The sequence below is a fragment of the Embiotoca jacksoni genome, unplaced genomic scaffold (genome assembly GCF_022577435.1).
Source record: "Embiotoca jacksoni isolate LCO1_2020_lvr unplaced genomic scaffold, fEmbJac1.0.p SCAF_2, whole genome shotgun sequence".
Taxonomy (NCBI): Eukaryota; Metazoa; Chordata; class Actinopteri; family Embiotocidae; genus Embiotoca; species Embiotoca jacksoni.
Genome location: NW_027185340.1, coordinates 19,016,181 through 19,043,137, shown reverse-complemented (window position 1 = coordinate 19,043,137; position 26,957 = coordinate 19,016,181). Strand labels below are relative to the sequence as shown.

Genomic DNA, 26,957 nt, shown 5'->3' with positions numbered 1-26,957 from the left:
ATTAATGACACAGGCAGAGACAGACCTGCACAAAATAACACAAGCCTTATCTGTTAGTGTAGTTTTGGTGCGCGCCTCATTGGAAAAAACGACGAATGATAATTATGGTGTCACTGGAGCAGAATTAGAAAACACTAATTCACCACATGAAGCTATTTAATGTATAATTACACTGTCATATAACAACAGACATGTCTTGAATTTAACTTTACACACAGTCTGATGTCTGTCTGGGACCTCCAACGTAAGATCGAGAGTTTATTCGTTCATTTCTTGCTCCGAATGAAAAAAGCTTTTTATAATGAAAAGTGGATACATGCCATTATCTTTCATGGAGTCTTTCTGTCTGAGGGAACAGAGATAAAATTGAGGTGTGGTAATAAAATGAATCTCAGCCCCGAGATAAATAAAATTATGACGAGGGACTTTGGAGGTCACAGCATTAAATCTGTACTGTCAGTTTATAGTGTCATTTCTGTTAAATGATGAGCTATAAAATAAGAGTCTAAGGAGTTATTTGGCGCAATAAGAAAGATTTAGGATAGTTGGAGGAGCAAAAATACAGGCGTTATTACAGACTGTCAGCCGCTTTAAGGATTCCAATGATAATAATAATAATAATAATAATAAAGAAGATGCTTTTAAAGTTTCTTCAGCATCACTGTCAAATCACGTGGTACACAGTATTGCCGTGCGCGCGCATGTGTGTGAGTCCGCGGCGGATAAGAGAGCTGAAAGCGTCGCAGGAGATGTCAGGTCTCACCATGACACGCTGCCTGCTGCCCTGTGCTCGCACCTCGGAGCCGGCGCCCACCCGTCTCTCATGTTTCTGCTCGGAGTCACACTAAGCGGACGATGCGGCTGTTCACTGTCTCAACTTTGCTCCTGTTCTTCTTCAGATCAGGTATGGATTCACAGTGTCACGGGATTTAATAGGCTGCGGTTTGACACCCAAACTTCCAACTACCCTCTTATGTTTTTTTTTTTTGGAGAAGCAGCGCGGGGACCGGCGGAGGAGAGAAGGTGGTCGTAGCAGCTCGCACAGTTTGGAGGCTGATCCGACCTTGTCTTTCTTTAAAAGTTAAGCACATTTCCGATTATGGCTCGTTACTATAATCACACAAAACTCAAATTAGCACTCGCCGCGGCTTTAGTTTTACCATATGAGGTTGTAGACTCCAAAAAAAAAAGCTGACCGCGGCGCTGCTCACCTGTGCGCCCGAAACCATCCAGGTAAGTTTTAACAGACACTGCTGATCGACCACGCAGAGCCCAAATCTGACTCCACTTCGTAACTGTCAAATAAGCCTGTCTTCGTTCTCTAGGATGTTCCACGGTGGCTCAGGGAGGAGGAACGCTTTTCTCCTTCTGTCGAAGGGACAGAAGGAGATTGATCAGTCTCGGGCGGTGATGGAATGAATTCACATCCTCGAGTAAAAGCAAAAATCGGGAAATTAAAATCCTGCGTTTAAAATGTTAATGAAAGTGCAGAATTATTATCAGCACAAAGTGCATAAAAGTAGTCAAATTATTCCCCTCCAGAGAGCTAATTAGCATTTCATATCGATTAAATTGTTCCGTTGATATTTAATTATTTATTCACTTTGGTATACTTAGTGGTGAACATGCGTCATTCTTCATAATGTGACCATTTTATCATGTTAAATACCACTACTTACTTTGATTTCTACTTTATGTACATCACATTGCATTATTGCTGTATTGCTGTGTTTATATTATTAAATGTATTGTATATTCACAGTTTTATATGGCTCTTGCCTGTAGTTCCAAATTATGGCTATCAAAGACACACTCTTGCACAAATAACTAATAAAGTCGGAGATCTTGTAAGGCATGTATTGTATATAGCTTCTTTTTTTTAATTATTGCATCTATTTTCTTTAATGTGTTTTTATTTTATCTGACTCAAAGCACTGCTTATCTGATTTTCTTACCCCTTAACATGCCTCTGTGCTGTATGTAATGTGAATTTTCCCTTTTTAGGAGTGAAGCGCTTATCTTTTGGATGAAATCTCTAAAATGACTTGTAGTTACATTGTTGTCAGATAAAGCTGGTGCATTAGAAAATAAACTATGTCTTCTGAAATGTAGAAAAGGCCAAAAGTAAGTTAACTCATTCAATACTTAACCCTCGTGTTGTCCTTGGGTCAAAATGACCCGCAGCTGTGTTCAACCAAGTTCTATTTTATTTTCATATTTTTTGGGATCATTGGTGACAAGGAGGCTGTGAGGGTTTCTTTAAAGAATGATGACCAATGATCCCAAAAAATATAAAAATATAGAAATAAAATAGAACTTGGTTGAACACAGTTGCGGGTCATTTTGACCCGAGGACAACACGAGGGTTAAGAAGGTACCTCACAACCATTTGTATCTCAGCATCCAGTGCAATCAGTGAACTGAAACTGTCGTTCCACATTAGCTGACTGCTGTTAAATATATGACAACAGATGCTGACACGAGTGTGATACGAGAGGTGATGATTTGGTGCATAAAATCTCACCCTCATTCGCATTCATTCTCATTTCTCTTGTGTGACTCTCTTGACTAGAAGTCACCTTTTTTAAAGTTATAAAATTACTGAAACATGTTTGAAACTGGTCATTCAGGACACTTGTAGTTGTGCTCCGTACTGTAACGCACATGCTCTGGTTAAGCAACCGTAATAGAAGTCTGAAAGCCAGCATTGATACTCAATCATTGTATTCATGACCTGAGTTCACTTCTGTTTCTCCCATCCGTCCAAATAAATGAGTGCTCTGAGGGACACTCGGCAAAGCGAGCTCGGTACAAACAAGTCAGTTTTACAGCAGAAACACACGAACACATCCCTTCAAAGCAAGACATGATGAAATGTTGCAACAACGGGCTGCTGTAAGAGATGAACCAGCAGCAACTCACTCGCAGCTAAATAATTGAGAGACTCTGTCACGTTGATTTGAAATGGTCGGAGCAGAGGGAACCAAAAGTCAGAATATTCACCAAAATTAAACTCAGTTTCACTTTAAAGTAATTCTTTATTTTCCAATATTAGAGGAAATTAATGGAACCCAATTAATGAAAACTGCTGGAAGCTGTTAACAGGCTGGTGACAATGATATCGACTCTGTCTCTCTCTGTGTGTGTGTGTGTGTGTGTGTGTGTGTGTGTGTGTGTGTGTGTGTGTGTGTGTGTGTGTGTGTGTGTGTGTGTGTGTGTGTGTGTCGCAGGGCTGGCTCTGCAGATTCAGTGCTACCAGTGTGAGGAGATGACACACGACTGCTCCACGCCAGAGTTCATCGTCAACTGCACCGTGAACGTGCAGGACATGTGCCAGAAGGAGGTTCTGGTGAAGGAAGACGGTAAGCTTTGTCTACTTTTTGTAACCATGTTCTCATCTCAGTGCAAGAACTGGTTTCAGAGCGCAGTCAGGACAGATTGGCTTTAACCTAAAAGGGCAGTAGATTGGGTTTTGGTGCTTTTACAGAGCTGAGATTCAACTTTTTAATTTAGAGACTTTCTGGAGTGCTCTTCGTTTATTTTTGGCATGAAATCGATACAGCTTAAAACCGAAGTGAGAGGACGAGTGTCTGTGAGTGGGAAACTGTCGTCCAGTTTCTCACGAGCAGGATTAGTTTGTACGATTCACTGCTCAGGCTGCTTCGTTTTCTCAATCACTGGAAATCTTGTCAACAAAAGGATGTTTTGAAATGGCGCCAAGGAAACAGTTTATATTGCTGCCGTGTTTTGAAGCTGCCTCGATACAAAGAGAGAGCGCGAGAGCTCTCCAGCACACTCAGCCAAAAGCGAGGCTCTCTGCGTCGACCAGATATCAAACTGATCTGAGGTCAGCAGAGACAGGCCCTTGAGCGCACTATCATTAGAGGATGAAAGTCTTAGCTGTAGATTAGTATCAGAAACAGCAGGCATTGGTATAAACGACGTCATTTTCATGAGAACAAAATGTTTCAGTTCATGTTGTGCATACAATTCAGTTTGATTTTATTTCAACGGTCCCTCCTGGATTTCTCAGAATTTTTTTGATTGTTTTCATGAAAAATGTTTGATTTTGTGGTGGCGTTTTTTGCGGTAAAATTTTAAGCATTTTTTTTTTAACAACTACCTAATGAAAAGTAATATGTAATCACTTTCTCTGATAATAAGCATGCTACATATCACTGCTTGAATTTGCGTTAATTATTGCGTTTGCAAGATCAGGATTTCCTGAAAGGACTGTCCTAAGTGTGAAATCCTCATGCAACATTGTCTAAAAACACCTTTCAGTTGCAAAATGACATACCTAAGTCATAAACAACCACATTAAAGGATCCTTTTTAAAAAGAATTGTAGCAGCCTAGATCTATAGCAGCATCAGTGAGGGATGGTTCGGGGTCACGTGAGTCAACCTTAACGATAAACTTTAGCAAAAAGGAAAGTTTTTAAGCCTAAAAGTAGAGATGGTGTCGAACTTTGAGCTGCTTCCACAGAAGAGGAGCCCTGAAAGGTGAAGTCCCGGCTGCCCATTCTACTTTTGGAAACTCTAAGAATCACGAGTGAGCCTGCACTCTGACAGTGAACGCTCTATTAGGATGGTATGAGGTCTTTAAGATATGATGGAGTCTGGTCATTAAAGGCTTTTTCATGTGAGTAGCAGGATTTTAAATTTCACAGGGAGTCAATGAAGAGAAGCAAATATGGGAGATATAGTGACAGCTGTGTCCTTTGTGTTATATCAGACTTTTTCAAAGCCTCATATCCTGCAAGTTATAAAACAATATGATAGAGTCTGACAGATAAATCGCCAGCGCTGACGTATCGGCTAATATTAGCATGATACAGATAGACTTGGTTGAGGTGAAAGAGTTGGTGTAATGTTATAAACAAAATGGACAATTTATGAAGTCAGAAAAGTTTTCCGAATCAAACCAGGAATGCAAATGAAATCTGATCTACTATTAAACCTGCATTGTTTCTCCCCCTTCTGCTAAGTGAGAGTAATTACAAAAAACACTTAACACATGCTCACGTTATTGTACCTGACTCCTGTTGCAGCTGTACAACAGTGAATAAATTAAATAGAAGTTGTCACAGTGCAAAAAAGTGGTGGGCGAACACAAGCAATGACATAGGTTCAAAAACCAGACACAGGAGAAGCAAACAGACCAAAAGCATGACACTGGGTACATATTCATCCTGCCAGAGAGGGAATGTCTCACCAGACACCAGATTTAAAAACTCTTTAAAATCCTCCTCTTGTGAGAGGTGTTGTGTGAACTTGACTGTAACAGCTGTGTGCTGTTTATATTTAAAATAAAAGTCTATGGGTTTAAGTTAGCAGGCTGTAGAGTATGACTAAGCATTAAACTTTTGAGATCAATTTTGATAAGTAAAATGTAAAGATTTTTTTTATTATAAAAATTGCATGACTTCAGTCTTTCTAAAATCAAGCCCTTCATAAAGTTCGCCCACCAAAGCCCTGAAAAAAAAACTTGTTCTATGTTCTGGTCAGTACATCTGTGGGTCACAGATCTCATGTTTATATAAAACATGTTAAAGTATATTGCTATATTTGCAATTAGATTTATTAATAATGATAAGTCTTTTTGATTTTGAATCACATAAATTATCATCTTATTCACAGTGACATCAATATTTTCAACATTAAACACAATGAAAATAAAATCACATGTGCACTCTGGCTGCAGGGAGTTCATTATCTTGTATCTATTAGCCTGTGGTGGAGTTTTGGTTCCTGTTGTGTGTTTTTAAAACAGGTCATGACAAAGAAAATAAATTACATCCAGTATAAGTTGTGCTTTATGGATGTTTAGTGGCTGTAACTCCAGACGTAGGTAAAATTGCACATATTATATAGTGTAAATATTGTGCTCTACAGTAATAACTAGTAATCAGCATTTTCAGAAAACCTATCACAACTTGATAAATGTTTGTTGACCCACCACAGTGTTTGGGGCAACATCATTAGCATTGCATTAGGTGAGAGGCTATTTACACCTGAAGAGGCAGTTTGGACTTTCTTAGCTTTTGTCAGTGTGTTCTTCACATATAATAATAATAATAATAATAATGATAATAATAATAATAATAATAATAATAATAACTTTATTTCTATAGCGCTTTTAAAAAAACAAGTTACAAAGCGCTTTACATTTAAAACACAATATGCAACAGTATAATATATAATGATAAAATACAACAGAATGAAAACAGACAAAAAAAACAGAGAGTCAATCAGTAAAATAAACTGAAATGCAGTCAACAAAAGGCAAGTCTAAAACAGTGCATTTTTAAGAGTGACTTTAAGAAAACAGTGTGTCAGCATCCCTGATCTCCTCTGGCAGGTCCTTCCATAACTGAGGGGCCCGAACAGAAAACTCCCGGTCACCTTTAGTTTTGTGGTTAGTTCGTGGTGTGGTCAGGAACGACCTACCAGAGGATCTCAGGTTGCATGTAGGCTCGTCGGGGGACAGGAGGTCTGCTATATATTCAGGCGCCAGCCCCCTGCGAGCCTTATAAGTGATCATTAAAATTTTGAAATCTATTCTAAAATTAACAGGGAGCCAATGATGTGTTTTTAAAAAAAAAAGGTGTAACGTGCTCTCTCCTGTTGGACCTGGTTATGACTCTGTCTGCTGCATTTTGAATGAGTTGGTTTGTTTATGTTAAATTATGTGAGGCAAGGGGGGGATAGTAATGACCTGATTTTTTTAGATTTTCCCGGGCTGAAGAAAGCACATAAATTCATGATCTTCATGATCTTCAAGTTCATGATCTTCTATAAAGGTTTATGACCATGTCTGAATGTCGGGTTTAAATATCATTCTCTGCCTGAGGGAAACTCTGCTTCAGCCCTTCGTGGGTGGATTGCAGTTTTTTTTACCCATAAAAAAGCGTGTTTCTGCTGTATTTACATGCCTGTTTGCTCCAGCTGGTCAGAACACAGCACTGAAGGTCACTCTCCCCGTCTCCTTCATTTTCACAGCCAGCGAAAATTGGAAGGGTGTTTATTTTTTTTTATTTTTTTTATTCCCTCTCTCCACTGTTGATGAGCAAACTCAATAAGCTCCTGTCTTTGGAAAATGTGGATCCCAATTCAAAGGGCAGAGGCGCTGCGCTATAGTGTCGACAGTTCTTTAATAAGAAAATTTCTGCATGAACGCCCGTGTACGTCCCGACCTTTATCTCCCAGTGTTATCGTTATTGCTGCTCTGCATGAAAAGGAGGGCTTAGAAATTCAACTGACCGCAACTTATCGCTGTTTGAAATGCAATAGATACATTCACAATTGCACTGCCTCCTCAGTGCCGTGTTCTATAGTGATAAGAATAATAATCAGTCGTGATTCTTACTAAGTACACTTGGCCTGTGATTGCCTCTACAGGCCTGTGAGTCTGCATGTTGTTCTACAATGTAGATGTAGGAGACGTGGAAGCGCAGAAGTGGGCTATTTCCTATTATCTGGCTCAGAGATTCGTCCTTCTGTACCTGGAGGGCGTTAAACTGTAGAAATTCATCTACACGCAGGCTCTTCAGCTGAGGAAGAGGCTGCAGGCTGGCACAACGCAGAGGGAAAGCTCAAGAGCAAACAGCCTTCATCAAACCACTAAGAGTAGACAGACAACACAGGCAGCGCACACTCTCCTGAGACCAGCCTGGCTTCTGGTCTTTGATTACTATAATCATCATTTTTTTCCTCTGATTATGTCTTGAGGAACAATAAGAGCGTGTCTTTGCCTCAGAGAGGACCATATTTAAAGGGGGAGATGATTGCTGTGCTCCAACAGACCACCTCTCATTTCCAATGTCCTCTGCCCCTCTTTTAACAGCTGAGGCGTAAAGATGTAGCGAAATAATGAAATAAAAACCCTTCAGTTTCTGACGGGCAATCTGAAATGGACGGAAGCTAGAAAATGTAATGACACACAAATGAGAGGAAAAGCTAGCTGAAATAATGTGGCAGCTCAGCTCAGCTAAATTCATCAAAAAACTATCAGTTTACTTAACTTAAAAAAGGCAGAAAATGTCACAGAATTAGTTTTTTTTTTTAATTTGCTGGATTTTTAAAAATTTAAAATCATATAACTGTAATGTCAGAATATTTCAAAGCTACGCTAATCATTATTTTTTATGTTGACAACAGATGCTTAATCTGGCAGTGATGGTTCGTTTCGATGAACCTACAGAAAATGAATACCGGACTGCAGATTCTTTCAGCTCCACAAAGCAGTTCAGTGTCTTTCAACCACATGTTATTATTTTGGTCCAAAAATACGTTATCTGCTTTAGGTTTATCGAGAACTTTTCAGCAAAAGATCTCTGATCAATGATGAGCGACAACCACCCTCTGAAACAGAACCTTGCCGCAGCTGTATCTCCAGATCCCGTTGAACTGCCCAACATCTGACCACGCCGTCATGGACGAATGGCCCGAACTCTGACGCAGAGAGCTTCAACACTGGCCAGAACCTCAGGAACTCCTAAAGAAACGAAAACACATTAAATAAAAGATTAAGATGCGTTGAAACCTGTTTGTTTTTTTAGTGCAGTATTTCCTTCTTGAGATTAAATGTAAATTGTAAATAATCAGTAAAAGTAAAAGTCCAAATAGTTTTAAACCGTTTAGCTACAAACAAGGAATTTATTCCTGTGAAACTTGGGCAGCTTGTTTGTTGTCCAGTCTGGAGTGCTAGTGTTTATTTACAACCATAATGCTTTGCAAAAACAATTATAAAAAAAAAGAAAATAGATAAATTATAAAACAAAAATATCAATGTAATTGAAATCGTATAATATAGGATTGAAAAAAACACAATAACCAAATATTTTGCACAAACATGTGAGCACTCAAATGTACATAAGTGTGCTCTTGATTCTGTTCTTACCTACAAAAACAAAAACTTTGGTGAATGCCAGAACTCTTTGTAAAAACTGCATTAATGGGATATAAAAAGAAATGTCTTCTTTTGAAAGGTTGGCGAATGAGGCTCAATGTTTTGTTTAAAAATGTTAACCCAACAGCAAAATCATAAGAAACACTATCACAGAGCTTTAGACTGAAAAGGCAAATAAAAACGTACTGTTAAGCTAGACTTTGTCGAGCAGCAGGAGCCAAAATAACTCACACCTTCATGATATTGTAAGCCGGGCTATCAAACTGAACCAACAGCCACATCCCCAAAAACTGCCTTAAAATAAATGTTCAAATAGCACACAGATGATTGTGTCACAGCTGCCGTCCAACGCTGCAGCGTGCACGAGTCTCTCCCACGTTTTGTCTTCACACTGAAGATGTAAAATCTGTCAGAGGCAGCACACTAAGTGGAGCAACGGTGACAAGACGAGCGAGCGTAATGATTCCCTCGGATTCCTTTGAAAATCAAACAACAGCGCTCGATGTGGAAAAAGTGCAGCACGTTATGCAGCTGATGAAAGTAGCACTTCACCGGCTGGGCAGAGAATTGTTTTTTTTTTTGTGAAGACTTTTGTTTCCATACAGATAGGAGACAGTGTCGGTGGAAACCAAACTTGATTTCACCCCCTGAAACTGTGGATTCTCTTCTCTGAGTAGGTTGTTGAGGCATCTTTGCGAGTCTCAAAGGCGCTATTCAATATCTATATTCAAAAGGAGCAGTAAGATTGTCTGATTGCGTACATGAGAAGACCCAAGAGGGCAGCCTGGAAACTGGGTTTTATATGTTGAGACTGCAGGCAAATGGGATTTGTTTCTCAGATGAGATCTTTTATCTGTGTGGATCAGATTTGGTGCGTCCAGACATCAACCACTTATCTGCATAGGCTGCTTTGGTAACAATATGTAGCTAAGATAACGCTGGCGGTTAGACTCTGACGATGAGCGGAAGGTTCGTACAGCGATGTCCCAGATGGATGTAGGAGATAGGACAGGACCTCCCGGAGCCTAAATGCTGGAGTGGAGTATTTGTGTTCACCGATGTAGCGCCAAATCACAACATAAGACATCTTAGGGCATTTAAGAAAGAAACCCAACTTTTCCTGCATGAGTGACGGCTGGGAGGAAAAAAACTTTAAAACCTTTAACAGGAATAAAATCTCTGACAGAGGGAAGGGAAAGTTACCTTGTAACAGGAAGAAAAGTCCAACAGAACCAGGCTCAGAGGTGAGCGGTCATCTGCCTTGACCGGTTGGGGAGAGGGGAGATCGGAGATGACTGATTGGAAATTCAGCGGAGATTCCCAGGATAACCAGAAGTATCAGGTGGTGATGGGAAGGAGGGGGTTTTCCCATCAGAGGTCCGAAAGGCAGAATGACAGAATTACGATGATATTTAAAGAACAGGGATGAGAACATTATTGGCTCTTAATCGCGGACAGAAAGATCATTGGTCAAAGGGAAAAGCAGAAAAGCAGAAGTGACGCAGAAGATAGCACAGCAGGATTTATTCAACGAAGCCATGATCAGAGGTTACAGATTTTCCTTATTGAACTTACATAAAAATGTTTATTTTGGCTTCTGTCCATTGACGGTTGTTGTTGTCCTCCATAGCGCCAAAATCGACACTCTCTGATAGCGCTGCTGGTGGTAGCATAGATTCTGGTCACTGAGTCACTCTGAAAATGACGTCGTCGTCGTAGTGGGTCACATTGCGAGTGACGCAAGAAATCTGATCCGAGCGACCACCAGAACTTCCAGGCTGAGACAGCATCCAGACGAAATCTGATTCAAATATTAAATGTATTTAATGTATTTTTTTTACCGTCCAGACTTTCAGAAATCTGGACGCCAGCCCAAAAACTGATTTGGGCTGGCGGTCAGAACGAGGCTATGATGACCGCGTCCAGGATGTGAATTCGTCTGGGATGGCGACTAAGTGGCCTTAAAGCCGATATCAGACTAGATCTCTCCTCAGAATCTCCCAGAATCCAGCGCAGCTCCGACAGCTCAGATTAAATGTGGTAATGCCCGACTAATTCACCGTCAGTGGGCCACTTCAGATTATGTAACAACAATGGATGACCCCGTCCCGTCCGCCGCTCCTCCCAACGAAGACACCACAAAGCGACACAGAGCAGGATGCAGACATCGGCGACTGCAGCCGTGTCTCCCTGATTTCATGGCTTATCTAAATTAGCTTTTGCAATTCACAAAAGTTAATTTTCTCTATCAGGCAAAAGGAAATGAGAATATGGTGAGACACAGTATTAATTTGGTTAAAAAGAGGAACCGTTCATGGCTGTGAAGTATATAATGGACTTTGGATGCACAAAGCTTTCAAAAATTATAGTTTGCTTAGACAAGCAGATAGATGCATTATTGTTGCTGAATAACTGCTTCCTTGGCTTCTCGAGGTTAAAAGTTTAAGCCTGTGACATTCTTATGTGATCAGTACCATTGCAGGTAAGTCAAAACAACATATTAAAGAACATGAAAACATTTTCTCAGCTTCGTACTGAGTTACTAAATCCAACATGAACCCACAACTCATTATTTGTAGTTATTTTACGATCGAAAACTCTGTATTTTGTTTGTTTTGATCGTTCTCCTTCTCACGGGATTCAAGTGTGGGCGTGGCTCACTTGGAAAAAAAAGTGATGTCACAAACTTCAATGTACCAATCAGGCTATAGCAGCAGAATCCATGCAAGTACTTAGTCACTGTCAGTCAAATCTGATCAAGCTGTCACACAATCCTGGTTTAGCACATTTACAAAGTTTGTACTATTAAACTCTTAGTAAATCATACATACATTTTTTTTTTTTTATGGTTTTGGTATGTTTTATTTCAATTACAAATATATATATAAAAAAAATGTATTTGAAGCCAAATTGTGGAGGTACAGTTTGGGTTAAAAGTGAAATGTGTATTGAAAGATTTAAGATCACATGAATGGTGCTTACTCCTCTACGTTCTGAAGTTTCGGGTGTTCGAAGCACACTGTGCTCTCAGTTGTTTGCTGGATGTCACACGAAAAAAAGAAAACAATGGTTGTTTGTTGAACTGGGGTAAAATGACCTATATTTATGATCATAGTGACCCTTTAGTGGATGTAGTAATTATGACGGGAGCAATGGAGGAAGCTAGGTGACGAAGTATAAAGAGTAACAAAGGAAGTCGGATGAATGTAAAAACAAAATGTTGACTTATTTTAACTTTTGTACTATAATTAATGTATGTACATAACATAACTTATGTAGCAAACACAGTATTTTTAATGCAAACTGTTATCTGTTCCTAAACCTTACCTGTCCAAAAATAAATGTTTCCATTATGTAAAATTACATTTCATTAAATGTATTATATATTTCACAGAAAATTAAATAATTATAAATCTCAAATAATATTTCAACACTCTTAAATCTTATTTTGCAGAAATTATTGTCAAAAACAGTTCTCTTGCCAATGTTTTCAAAATGTTCTCTTGTCACTGAGCCGCTGCCTCGATCTCAAGGAAAGAAAAAGAGAAAACAATCATTCTTCGAAGATAAGATGTGGGTCAAAAGAATTTAACAGGAAAGCTTAACAGCACTCTGCTGTACATTGCCATAAAACTTAAATTATGAACTTTTACTGTTTATTTACTGTTCATAGTCATTACGGTTAAGATTTTAGAGCACTTACCAATAAGGAGAATAGCTACGAGCTGGTCAAATACCATGGTGGGCCAAAACAAAGAAGATGCAGGCCAAACTTGGCCAAATTGGGCTGCTCTCATCAAGGATGTGTGACTCCCTGGTGTGATGTTTATCACGAGTTGAAAAGATTTCAAGTAAAGCATACTAGGCAAACAGCTGATTACTTAAAGGAAGAGTCTATGAGGAAAATGGCATTGAATCATGTTCTAAACGCGGGTAGAGAAATTTCATAAGTTTGGGACAAATCCTGTTTGGGTTCAGTCACATAACTGTGCTGCTGACAAATAAATAAATTGATAAAAGCAATCAAAGAGTTGAATGCTTTTTCAAGTGATGAGAAAAACTGTAATTTGTTGATGAAATTCTGGCTTTCCTCACCAAAAGTACCTGCTATCAATTTTTTTTGTCTCCACTGACCATTTACAGTGGGTACAGAAAGTATTCAGACCCCTTTAAATTTTTCACTCTTTGTTTCATTGCAGCCATTTGCTAAAATCAAAAAAGCTCATTTTATTTCTCATTAATGTACACTCAGCACCCCATCTTGACAGAAAAAAACTGAAATGTAGAAATTTGTGCAAATTTATTAAAAAAGAAAAACTGAAATATCACATGGTCATAAGTATTCAGACCCTTTGCTCAGTATTGAGTAGAAGCACCCTTTTGAGCTAGTACAGCCATGAGTCTTCTTGGGAATGATGCAACAAGCTTTTCACACCTGGATTTGGGGATCCTCTGCCATTCTTCCTTGCAGATCCTCTCCAGTTCCGTCAGGTTGGATGGTGAACGTTGGTGGACAGCCATTTTCAGGTCTCTCCAGAGATGCTCAATTGGGTTTAGGTCAGGGCTCTGGCTGGGCCAGTCAAGAATGGTCACAGAGTTGTTCCGAAGCCACTCCTTTGTTATTTTAGCGGTGTGCTTAGGGTCATTGTCTTGTTGGAAGGTGAACCTTCGGCCCAGTCTGAGGTCCAGAGCACTCTGGAAGAGGTTTTCTTCCAGGATATCTCTGTACTTGGCCGCATTCATCTTTCCTTCAATTGCAACCAGTCGTCCTGTCCCTGCAGCTGAAAAACACCCCCATAGCATGATGCTGCCACCACCATGTTTCACTGTTGGGATTGTATTGGGCAGGTGATAAGCAGTGCCTGGTTTTCTCCACACATACCGCTTAGAATTAACGCCAAAAAGTTCAATCTTGGTCTCATCAGACCAGAGAATCTTATTTCTCATAGTCTGGGAGTCCTTCATGTGTTTTTTGGCAAACTCTATGCGGGCTTTCATATGTCTTGCACTGAGGAGAGGCTTCCGTCGGGCCACTCTGCCATAAAGCCCCGACTGGTGGAGGGCTGCAGTGATAGTTGACTTTGTGGAACTTTCTCCCATCTCCCTACTGCATCTCTGGAGCTCAGCCACAGTGATCTTTGGGTTCTTCTTTACCTCTCTCACCAAGGCTCTTCTCCCACGATTGCTCAGTTTGGCTGGACGGCCAGGTCTAGGAAGAGTTCTGGTCGTCCCAAACTTCTTCCATTTAAGGATTATGGAGGCCACTGTGCTCTTAGGAACCTTGAGTGCTGCAGAAATTATTTTGTAACCTTGGCCAGATCTGTGCCTTGCCACAATTCTGTCTCTGAGCTCCTTGGACAGTTCCTTCGACCTCATGATTCTCATTTGCTCTGACATGCACTGTGAGCTGTAAGGTCTTATATAGACAGGTGTGTGCCTTTCCTAATCAAGTCCAATCAGTTTAATTAAACACAGCTGGACTCCAATGAAGGAGTAGAACCATCTCAAGGAGGATCAGAAGAAATGGACAGCATGTGAGTTAAATATGAGTGTCACAGCAAAGGGTCTGAATACTTATGACCATGTGATATTTTAGTTTTTCTTTTTTAATAAATTTGCACAAATTTCTACATTTCTGTTTTTTTTCTGTCAAGATGGGGTGCTGAGTGTACATTAATGAGAAATAAAATGAACTTTTTTGATTTTAGCAAATGGCTGCAATGAAACAAAGAGTGAAAAATGTAAAGGGGTCTGAATACTTTCCGTACCCACTGTATCTGGATGGCACCTTTATGTCAGCTCATGAAACAACTGCCATCTAATTTCACTGCGGAGTCAAGTTTGATTTAGATGGATAATAAAATCTACATAGCAGATTGATATATGTTGAACACACAGTCTTCCATCTACAGGAAGAAATGTGATATTTTCCAAATGTCAAGGTCAGTCCGGTCACTGTTAATAACAGTGCTTTTTTTTTTTCTAAAGTAAAAGAAAAACTAAGTACTCTATTTGAATAAATGTTTCTAGCTGACATTTAAGTTTGAACTGACATTATAACACTGGATATAACATAAGTGCTTGTGTTGACTCTTAAACAGGAGTAGAAACCGTGTCAGTGGTTGAATGATTTATTTGGTTCAAACATTGTTCAGAGGAGCAGTCGAAGGTTCTCCAGAGGTTTTGACATGTTGGACGGCTCAGTCCTCCCTGTGCAGCCGACCATGCTGATTGACTGAAGTCTGCTGGTTCTCTCAGCACTCCAAAGTTGATAAGAAATGTCACGCATAAATTAACTCAACAGCATGATTTAGATTGAAGTGCTGAATCTTCGAATTCCCAAACACAAATTAAATTAAATCTCCCCCCTGAGTGCTCTAATGTTATAAAGTGAAGGTTTTCCTGTGGGATTCACCAGGCTGGTATTTGTTTAACAAATGTGGCACGTCACTGTAAATATTGTTCATGCTCAAAATTGCTACATGTAGAATTTGAGTGTATTATTTTAAAACAGTTGAAAAAGAAACTCCGTGATCTGTAGCAGACTTTGACGGCATCTCTTTAACTTTTCTATTAATTAGAAAGTAAAAAAAATAAAGAAAACAGCCCTGCAACGACAGAATTAGAAGATACGTTGAAGCTGAATCAAAGTCTTCTCAACAAAAGCCATGCTGAGGCGTTTGCCCCAAATCACTCCTCTGTCAGTTTTAGTATTGCATTTAAAGTGCAGCACCTTCACAGCACATTTACCTGCTACGACTGCCCTGGTCTATTCGTGGAGGTGCTCTGAGAGCAATGTTTAATTTTGATGGAAGAACCTCATACCCATAACTCTTTTATAGTAAGCAGTCCATAAATAGTGCAAAGTATGAGCGATAAATCAGACAACAAATTTTAAAAGAATTTTTTAATGGATTCAAGAGTGGAAAAATAATAAAACTGGAAGTCTGATTACTATAAAACTATAAAGGTAAAAACTATTATGATCAAAGAGTGGTGAATGGACTGAAATAAAAAAAAAAAGTGAAGTTATGAAAGAGTTTGAAGAGGAGCTGAGAAGTTTGTGTGCATGACGGCGGCTCTGATAAATAGCTCATGTTACTGTTGAGGATAATAAAAGCCATGAAATATTTATTCTCTGTCAGTGACACTTCCCGCTTTCACTGCTGCTCATTTTCCACTGGCTGCCCGTGTTATCGGCTCTTGCTATTTTCCAAATACTGCGCAAGATTTAAAAAAAATAAAAACACACTATAAGGCCATTTACAACCACAGGATTTTTCTCACTTTGTTATTTCACATACAGTTGTGAAAAAGTAAGTGGACATTGTTGACTTATTTTTTAACAAGCAAACACTGGATCCTCTATGAAACAGTGCCTATTAATAAAAGTGACACATTCAATCAAATTACAAAGACAACTTAATTTCAGTTTCATGCAGAACTTGGCACTGAAGTGTGTGGTGTCATCATGCCGAGGTCTAAAGAGCTCACTAAGGCTTTCAGAGAAAAGGTTGTGGATGTTTATGAGTCTGGCAAGGTATTCAAAAAGATATTCAAATTATTTGAAATAAAATAATTTCAAGGTGACGAAAATCATCTACAATAAGTGTAGACTTCAAATGACACAACTTTTTCCTCAACTTTTTCCATAACTGGCTGCACCAGCAAATTCAGCCCAACAACAGACCATTTGATAAAAAAAAGAAGTCTCCAAAAAAATAAATAAAATGGAACCTTTACAGCTGTTGGTGTCAAAGCGTATACATCTACAATCACAAAGAAAATGGACAAATTGTTATATTTGGACATGGACATGGACAATTAGGCAAAATGCCAACAGGAAGTTATTTCTGCAATACAAGCTTATGATGCCAAAGGTGTAGTTTTTCCACAGAACAATATCACATCTATTGATATTTTTATTTTTTATTTTATTTTTTAAGTTAATTTGCCTTGTGTAGTTGAATTAGACCATGTTTATGGATAGGCACTGTTTCAAAGAGGATCAAATGTTGGTTTGTCCAAATATGTACAAAAGACAACAATTTTCATGGGATGCACTGGCTTGATTTTTACATAATTGTATTTGCCTATTTCTTTTTGTGTTGTGTTTGTAATATAAGCTGCCATTTCAAGGTTTGCAGAGAGTAACAGAGATTTTCAAAAGTGTCTGACATCTTTTAAAAGGCTGACAGCCAAAATTTGGGATATAAACATGGCATAAGAGAGATTTTAGACATGACGTTCCCCGCCGGAGCTTTGCAACATTTCACACTGTGTTTCCACTGGATTACTCAACACCTTCTGGGACGTCCCCTGATATTTGCAGTATGTAAGACATGGCAGGATGCACATTTTAAATGATGTGTTACTGTGCCTTCATCTGTTGCACTTGGGTGGCGAGAGGAGAGAAATATTTCAGGGGTTATTGGAAGTTCATGAGCTCATATCTAAATTTCTTTTAAATAAAATGCCAGCCAAATGTTAAAGCTTCTCCCCAGTAATCTCATAAACAACTTTGACATGTTCCAACTAGTTTTTCATATAAATCAGTTGTGTGTGTATATATATATACAGGGAATATAGGGAAATATTGGGGGGAAATGTCACAACTGAGGTTGTCATCTTTAATTCCTAAAGCTTCCTATCCATATTACATTGTGATGTGGATTATTGCTGGTGGAGCCTCAATCTGAGATATTTTCCAGAAAAGCTTTGACAATTGAATGCAGAAGTTGGAAATACATCTACATATTTGGAGGATGGATTTTTCTTTTCTAAAATTACACAGATTTGTTTGGTTTTACAATCCATTCTGTACTGCGTGGTTAGAATAACTGTCTCCAAGAGAAAATACAGTTACACACACGTGGAGCAGCTGATAAAAAGCAAGAACATTGGATTTTTTCCTCATTCACGGACTGATTATGTCACACTGACAATCACAATTATGTGCATATCTTGTAAAGGCGCAGGCTGTTTCAAAGTGTAATGACTTCGCTGCATTAGAGCAACCGAGCATTAGGAGATTTTGAAAATATGTTTTCCTTCAAATTGGGATCCACGAGATAAAAGAAAAGATCCTATTTATCCCCATTTACGTGCACCTATCTCACTGTTTATCTCACACAAACTGTAATCCTTTCATTACGTTCATAATGCATCAATCTCTGTCTTTATTTTTAGGAATACACTACCGTAAGTCCTGCGCGTCATCAGGAGCCTGTCTTATCGCTTCTTCTGGCTACCAGCAGTTCTGCACCAGCAAGCTGAACTCAGTGTGCATCACCTGCTGTAACACACCACTGTGCAACGGACCACGCCAGAAGAAACGGCCCCAGCTGTCCGCTGCCGTCACCTTGAACACACTGTGGCTCCTTGTGTTTTCCCTCATCCTGCTGTCCTTCGCTCTGTGCTGACAGAATACACCCAGTTCAGATGTGTTTGCAAAATGTTCCAGTACTGACAATGTAAATGGCGTGAACTGGAGATAAGACATAACGTACTGTGAAATGTACTGTAGACATGTGAGCAAGCTTTATACAGTATTTTTTTTCTCTTGAGACTCTACCGTTCTTTCGCAACTTGCCTCCCAGGTTAAAAAACAACTAGAATGGTTGTATACCTTCACCAACAAGTCAAATTGAAGTTAACATCAATGTTCCTACACAGTCAAGGCGTTCTTGAGATAAGTTCATGAGCATGAGACGGATGTGAGGTCACGGCGACCTTGACCTTTGACCAGATAAATCGTATCAGTTAACCCTTGAGTCCAAATGAATGTCTGTACCATTTTGAAGAAATTCCAGTAAGGCGTTCCTGATGTAACACGTTCATGAGAATGGAACAGATGGATTGGACAGACATCAGGTCACAGGGACCTTTGACCACCAAAACCTTATGAGATCATCATTAAGTCCAAGTGAATGTTTGTACCAAATTTGAAGAAATTCCCTTAAGGCGTTGATGAGATAACAGGTTCATGAGAATGGGATGGATGGATTGGACGGACATTAGGTCACAGAGACGTTTGACCACCAAAACCTTATAAGATCATCATTAAGTCCAAGTGAATGTTTGTACCAAATATGAAGAAATTCTTTCAAGATGTTCCTGACATATTATGTCCACAAGAATAGGACAGTCAGATGTGACGGATGTGAGGTCCCAGTGACCTTCACCTTTGACCACCAAGACCTAATCAGTTTCTTCTTTAGTCCACTAGAGCGTTTGTGCTAAATTTCAAGACATTCCCTTAAGGCATCCTTGAGATATTGTACACACAAGCCTAGGACACACAGACTGACAACCTGAAAATATAATGCCTCCAGCCGTGGCTGTCGCCTGTGCCGAAGTACAAAATCTACAGAGCACTGGAGAATAGAACGTTCTCCAGTGCTCTGTAGATTTTGTCATGCCACAAACAGAATCATTATGCAGCTTCAGGGGGAGCTGACGAAGGTGAGGTGGAGAACAGAATCATGGATTAAACAGCTTCTCACTAAATTGTTGGATAGCAGGTGGCTCATCTCTATTTGTCTTTTCACTACGAGGTCAAATAAGGCATATTGAAGGGAAGATGAGAAAAGATCTCCAGAATTAACCGGAGAATTCTGCTGTATGAATACCATTATTTTGTATTAATTCTGCAATGTATTAACAAGCCGAAAAAGAGTATGTATGATATGTACAAACATAATCTTGTTCAATCATTTTTGGTGAAAAAAAACCCTGCAGTTAAGATAAATTGTATCAGATATAAAAAAAAAACAAACCTCTCCCTCCTCTCATAATTGTTAACATCCATTGCAGTCAGATCAGTTTGGTGACCCTGAGGGTCAAAACGCAACAGCAATTTAGAAAACACAGACACTTCACAAAACCTTACATTTTAGAAACATATTCCACAAAACATATTTTGGAAAATAAAATGAAATTTCGCAAAACACAACATTTCAGAAAATGCAGCAACATTACACAAAACACGACATTTTAAAAAACACCTCGACATTTCACAATGCATGAGATTTTAGAAAAAATAACAACATTTCACAAAACAGAAAGGGCAGGACAACAATATTTGGTTGTTTTCTGAAATGTTTTGTTTCATGAGACATTTTAAAAATGTTTTTAAATGTTGTGTTCTCTGAAATGTGTTTTCTTAAATGTTTTTGTTTTCCTAAATTTCTTGTGTCTTCTGAAATGTTGTGTTATGTGAAATGTCCTTAAGTTTTCTGAAATGTTGTGTTTTCTGAAATTGTTATTGTGTTTTGACCAAGCGATAACCAACAGTAATGTCAATAATTGGTTTGTGAACTGCCACTCTGAAGCCTCATGTTCGGTATTTCAGCCGTTGCCATCTTGCTATTTTGGAGCCAGAAGTGACCGTATTTGGACTAACTGGGGAGGAGCGAACGGTGGATCTGACTCGATCTAATTGGAATCCCAACGACACTATGCCATGCCTGCCTATAGTGGTACCCTGACTGCACCACAGGCATGTCAATCAAACATACACGCCCCCAAAAATACCACATTTTGGGGCCTAAAGTTTTATTAAATATGTAATTATTTTCAGAGGTGCTGCTAGAAAACTAAAAAGAAATTACTTTAGTGAATGACACCATTATGACATGGAAAAGAAAATTGACTTTGTATTTCATGTGACAAGTTGAATGGGATTCAATAGAGCCCAATTAGAGCCAACCCCTTGTGGCCCTCTGTGGTTTTGTACACTGAGGAACTTCTGCATTGGCTTCCCTTGTCAGACCTGGAAGCTACGTCCACTTTTATATAGTCTATGGTTTTGACCATCAGGGCCACTGTCAATGCCACCCTCAACACCAATATGAAAAATATCTGTATACATGATATACACTGTAAAATGTAAAACATTTTGTTTGTTCTTCTTACATGATTATGGCCCTTGAAAAGTAAGTAGTATCCTTTGATGAATATACAATTCTTGCCATTAACAAAATAAGGCTCCATACACACACACACATCAGTGGCTGGGCAATGGCTATAGGAAAGCCAGATTTACAGAATAAACAATGATAAAACAGCAATCACCGACAATATTATTTACGAAACAGGTGAGGATCCGATAGCAAGTATACACAAAGTAAACACAAAGACTTTCAAACAGCAGCTTTGCACTCTTTCTTATGAAAGCCAGAGTTACAAAATATATTGTAAAAAATATGTTGAGGCAGCATTTCATCATTACTCCGCTCATTTCATGCCCCTTCAATGTTACTTTCAAGATAAGATAACTTTACTGCCTGTCAAAAAGTAACAGTTTTATAATTTTCCTGCACATTTATAACATATTTAAAGACACACACATACATACAATTGGACTAAAAAAAAAAGTTTAAGTTGCATATATGAAAGGACCTGCTACCTATGGAGATATTAAGGACTCATTATAAGGAAACAAAAACAAGAGTCTTATTTTGAGGTGATTCTACCATATGAAAACATCATTATGAATGTTATATTCCATTTTTGCCAACAGTTCCCCCTTAATCCCACACTGGAAAAACATGGGCATCTCGGTCGCGGGTCTCTGAGGGTTAAATTTCCTTTTAAACCTTATGAAAAGCACCTTGACTCGTGGTTGTGTATGAAATGTGCTATACCAATAAATTAGCCTTGCCTTGTCAGCGATATTGATATCTGCAGCCTCTCCTCGTTGCACTTCAGTGCTGCTAGCAGAGAGACACAGGATAAGACATGCAGGGAACCTCTAGTGGGTGGAGTGACAGACACAGGAGGTGGTAAGGGGGAAAAGTTAAAAACACAACCATACAGACCAAAACCATGTCAAGAGATTGTTGGCCAGCAGACTGAAAGTTTGAAACCATAAGGTCCACTCTTAAATATAAATGTATAAATATAAATGTACCCAAATGTATCCACCAGGGTATGGTACAGAAATACTTCCGCCCCTACTTCCAACAGCCATAGTCTTACAGATTTTATTTTACGTAAAGTAAAAATGAATGAAGTTTTTTAAACTTCACTTTGACCTGCATGGGAACAAGGAGACCTGTTTTATTTCAAATTCACCCAAATGTCTTATAACCACTGAGCCCAAGGTTGTTTTTAAGTAGTAAAGTGACTATTCTGACCTCTTAATATTATGTGCTTTATCGTATTTTATATTTTTACTTCTTTATCGTTATTATTATTTTTATTAGCTACTTAAATTAACTATATTTTGACAGCTTTTTAAAATATTTTATTGAGTGTTTGAAAAGGTATTTTTGAAATTACAATTAATGGAGTGACTGCCAGCTGGTCAGCTACTCTGCACTTCTGTTGACATAAAGTGGCAGAAGAAGATGCAATATAATCTAAAGTGTCCTTTTGTCTCTTGTTGCTAGTCTCCACGTCAGAGTGAATATTTTTGTATCTGTGCATAAAGTACAAACAAATTAATTCCAGTCATCACTTAGCTGTTCATCAAATATAACGGAGACCACACACCCACTCAACCTGTATCTTTGGACTGAGACATATCACATTTTATATTGGCCAAGGTGGGTGTCAGACGACAAAAAGTAGCTCAGAATAACATCCAATCGAGGAAATAGAATAAACACATTTTTAATGAGTTTTGCATATCTCACCTGGCCTGGGAACGCTTTGGGATCAACCGGGAGGAGCCAAAAAACATCGACGGGGAGAGGGACATCCGGGCTAACTTGTTCAATCTGCTGCCACGATGACCCGACTTTTGATAAGCAGCAGAAAATGGATAGAAGGGTTGATAGAGGTACAGAAAAAAATGTCGTGAAATTTTGATAAGATGGAAGTAATTTCACTCAAAAGTAAACATGAAAGCATGGTTTAAATCAATATTCCTTTTTGAATGATGATAGCTTTAATGTAAAGAAAGGAATCAATTTCTCATTTATTTGCAAAAACAGATATCTTCACTTTATACAGTTACAGAAATAACTGCAGGTAACCTACGACACTAAGTCACCCCATACAGAGAAAACAAGTTTTCCACGGGGACCATAGAATTTATATAAAAGCATTAAGATGGCCATCATTTTTCAGTATTCAGTATTTTATAGTATTCATATTATTCATTTTCTTCAGTGTATCTCAGCTATTCCTTATGTCACCGTATCAGTTACTCGAGAGACATGTATTATGAGAACTGGATCTCAGGAAATTATGACTGGTTGATTGGCTCATGAGCTAAAAAAGTGTTCTAGCTTCAGGGTTTGATTCAACATTGTAGTAGTTTCCCCTCACTATGACTACAAATGAGCCACAGTAATATTAATGCAAATTTGACTGCCGAAACATGATTTTTAATTTATGTAACCCCACCATTGTAAACAGAACACGGCAAACAGGAGTTGTGTCAGATAATGTAACTTTCTGGATTGTTGAGACAGACGGCAAAATCACCACAGATATTGTGAAGAAGACACTTGTTAGTATCTGGAAGGAATCTGGGGAAAAAAAAAAAAAAAAAAAGGAGAAGTGAAAATGTACAAGTGGTCATCATGTCAGGTTCCTTTAAACAAAATCACCATCAATCCATGTCCTGCAGGCAAACATCTTCAGAATTTGCACAGCATCTAAAACAGTTTTTACAAGGTTTGGCACCTATGCAAAAAAAAACAATGCAAATTTCCTTACTTGGAAAAGCTTAAGGTTTAACACAGCTCACGTCAAGACACTCAAGAGGGAGCCGAGCTCTGAGTGGCACACTACAATTGGTGTAAGTTTCAACAGAAAGAAAAACTACTGAGCTTCAAAAAGGAACAAAATATATCAGAGACATTGAGAAACAAATGGCAATAATCCAGAATAATATTTAATCAGGTTTAAATCTTTATTTAATCAGGTAGTCTCATTTAGATTGAGATCTGTTTTCTGAAAAAACTAAAACATCCATAGTCAGACAAACACACAATCAGCAGACACAATTAACATAACTAGGACAGGACATCAATACCAACAATTAGTCGGAAAATACATCAAATATTGTACTTTTCCAAAAAGATAAATGGTTCTACTTGAAGGCTTTTAAAATAATTTTCAATCGGACTCAAAGTCTGGAACCTGAAATTCATTAATGACTTTGTAAAATCAAATATTTTGAATTTAAACACAAACCATAAAAAATATGTATTAAATATTTTTAGTTGTGGATGTGGATGTCCTCCACCATCCACTAGGGTAGGCTGCAACACCCTGTCTAGCCCTACTTCTCATGATCTTGTTCTTAAAAATTTCATAAGGTTAAAGTGAAAAGATACATTTTTCTGGAGCTTTTCAAATCTAACTGTAGCCTGGTGACGAGAACCAGGAGACTTGTTGGGTTAAAAATTCTCCAAGGCGTATTTAACCATTCAGCCCAGGGTTGATCATTTTTTTGTCTTAAAAATTCAGAGTGGCTAACAGTGGATCTCAGGTTTCACACCTTAAAGGCCTCAAAATGTATACTTTTTGGAAAAGTGTTATTCAATGTATTTTCCGACTCATGTAATTGTTGGTATCGATATCCTGTCCTAGTTATGTTAATTGTGTTTGTCTGACTATGGATGTTTTCTCACGTTTCTCTTGGAAAGAGATCTCAATCTAAATGAGACTACCTGATTAAATAAAGATTTAATCCTGATGGAATAATACATATTCTGTATTATTATAGCTATTTGTTTCTCAATATCTCTATTTTTTTTTCCGTTCTGAAGCTCAGTAGTTTTTCTTTCTGTTGAAACTATCACTAAGTTAGAGCTCTGTTTCCTCTGAGTGTCTTGATGTGAGCTGTGTAAGCCTAAAGCTTTCCATGAGAAAATTTGCATTGTTTTTTTTTTTTTTAATTTTTTGCATTGGTGCCAAACCGTGTAAAAACTGTTTTTTTGATGCTGTGCCTGTACTGTGCCCAAATGTGTGCAACGTGGTCATTTTGTGGAAGGGAACCTGACAACGATGACCTACTGTACATTTTCACTACTCCTGGGTGAGTTAATTCACATTTCATGCAGTGTATAAAAATGAATTAATGGTAAGGGAATACAAAGAAGAGTCTATACCATTACTTAGTATAACTCTGATAAAACCACAAAATATGTGTGTGTGTGTGTGTGTGTGTGTGTGTGTGTGTGTGTGTGTGTGTGTGTGTGTGTGTGTGTGTGTGTGTTATCTCTGTGTAGATCAGCCTGAGTGTAAACCAGATTCAGCAGATTGTGGCCCAGCTGCTGAGTGTTTACCTTTAACTGGAGAATGTATTTGTGCTGCTGGATATGAAATGCCCCCAGACCACCGACCTACTTCAGATTCATATGGTTGTAATGGAAAGTACATCACTGGTCAAAAGTTTTAAGAATGACACAAATATAAATTTTCACAAAGTCTGCTGCCTCAGTTTTTATGATGGCAATTTGCATATATTCCAGAATGTTATGAAGAGTGATCAGATGAATTGCAATCAATTGCAAAGTCCCTCTGAAAATGAAGTTAATCCCCCAAAAAAACCATTTCCACTGCATTTCAGCCCTGCCACAAAAGGACCAGCTGACATCATGTCAGTGATTCTCTCGTTAACACAGGTGAGAGTGTTGACGAGGACGAGGCTGGAGATCACTCTGTCATGTTGATTGAGTTAGAATAACAGACTGGAAGCTTTAAAAGGAGGATGGTGCTTGAAATCATTGTTTTTCCTCTGTTAACCACAGTTACCTCCAAGGAAACACGTGCAGTCATCATTGCATTCCACAAAAAAGGCTTCCCAGGCAACGATATTGCTGCTAGTAAGATTGCACCTAAATCAACCATTTATCGGATCATCAAGAACTTCAAGGAGAGAGGTTCAGTTGTTGTGAAGAAGCCTTCAGGGTGCCCAAGAAAGTCCAGCAAGCGCCAGGACCGCCTCCTAAAGTTGATTCAGCTGCGGGATCGGGGCACCATCAGTGCAGAGCTTGCTCGGGAATGGCAGCAGGCAGGTGTGAGTGCACCTGCACGCACAGTGAGGCGAAGGCTTCTGGAGGATGGCCTGGTGTCAAGAAGGGCAGCAAAGAAGCCACTTCTCTCCAGGAAAAAGGTATATCTGTGTGTCGTCTGCATAGCAATGAAAAGATACATCGCGTCGTTGGAAGATTTGGCCGAGTGGAAGCATGTAGATAGAAAATTGCCTAAGTGGCCTCCACTTTGTTCCAGATGCATCTCCTGTTTGCAAAGGTCTGTTTACAATGGTGGAGTTACCTATTGAAATTCATATTTTGGCAGTCAAGAATGTATTACTATTACTAAGGATCATATGTAATCATACTCTGGAGCAAGAGAAAAGAAAGTAGGGAAAACACTGTTGAGCCAACCCAGTATCACGGCAAAGCATGAAATCGACACGCCGGTCCACTACACCTAAAAGTTAAATAGCCATGCATTGGCCTTTCTAGGCGGGACAGTTATACATTTTGAAAGCGTGAAACTTGCACACATGTAAATGTCATGTCACGTGCGATCATGTAACCAAGGACCCGCAACAGAGGCAACAATGGAATTAATTTGGCGGTATTAGGAGGTAGGAGGTATAGCTTGGTGTCATTAGTCACAGACTGCCATGTCGGATGATGCAGTTTAAATCCAGGAAGTGGCAACATTGTGTTGAGTTGTTTTTGTTTCCTAAACCCAACCACGTGTTTTACCAATAAGTAAAATTTTCCTATAAAGCAAATGGCTCTACGCATGCAGTAGGTTTCCTTTTCGTCCACTTCAGGAAAATGTGTAACTGTCACGCATAGACAGGCCAAAGCGTGGCTATTTCACATTTGGCTGCAGTGGACCGGTGTATCTATTTCGTGTTTTGCTGTGACACCGGGTTGGTTATGTGCAGTGGGCGACACAATGTTAAAGCAAACCCAGAAGCTAGAAAATGTTTTTAGCTAATGAGCCAGGCAAGCAGTTTTCATTTTCTGAGATTCAGTTGTCATAATACAGCTGTTGTTCATGAGATGTGCAGACCGAAAGTGAATTATAGTACAATATCATTTAGAGAAAACCATCAAACTA

The 26,957-nt window shown here is 38.8% G+C and overlaps 1 protein-coding gene across 2 annotated transcripts; it reads left to right on the top strand.

The window, feature by feature from the left end:
• The first annotated feature begins 768 nt into the window (after positions 1 to 768).
• On the top strand, positions 769 to 21,583 carry LOC138201429 (ly6/PLAUR domain-containing protein 1-like). Of its 2 annotated transcripts, none has more exons than XM_069154921.1 (3): positions 769 to 904; positions 3,231 to 3,362; positions 18,102 to 21,583. In XM_069154921.1, the coding sequence occupies exons 1-3, from the start codon at positions 856 to 858 to the stop codon at positions 18,332 to 18,334; spliced, it is 414 nt and encodes a 137-aa protein (XP_069011022.1). In that variant the 5' UTR covers positions 769 to 855; the 3' UTR covers positions 18,335 to 21,583. The 2 variants fall into 2 exon arrangements, with proteins under 2 accessions (XP_069011022.1, XP_069011023.1); XM_069154922.1 differs by lacking the exon at positions 769 to 904 and adding an exon at positions 1,116 to 1,233.
• The last annotated feature ends 5,374 nt before the right edge of the window (positions 21,584 to 26,957 follow it).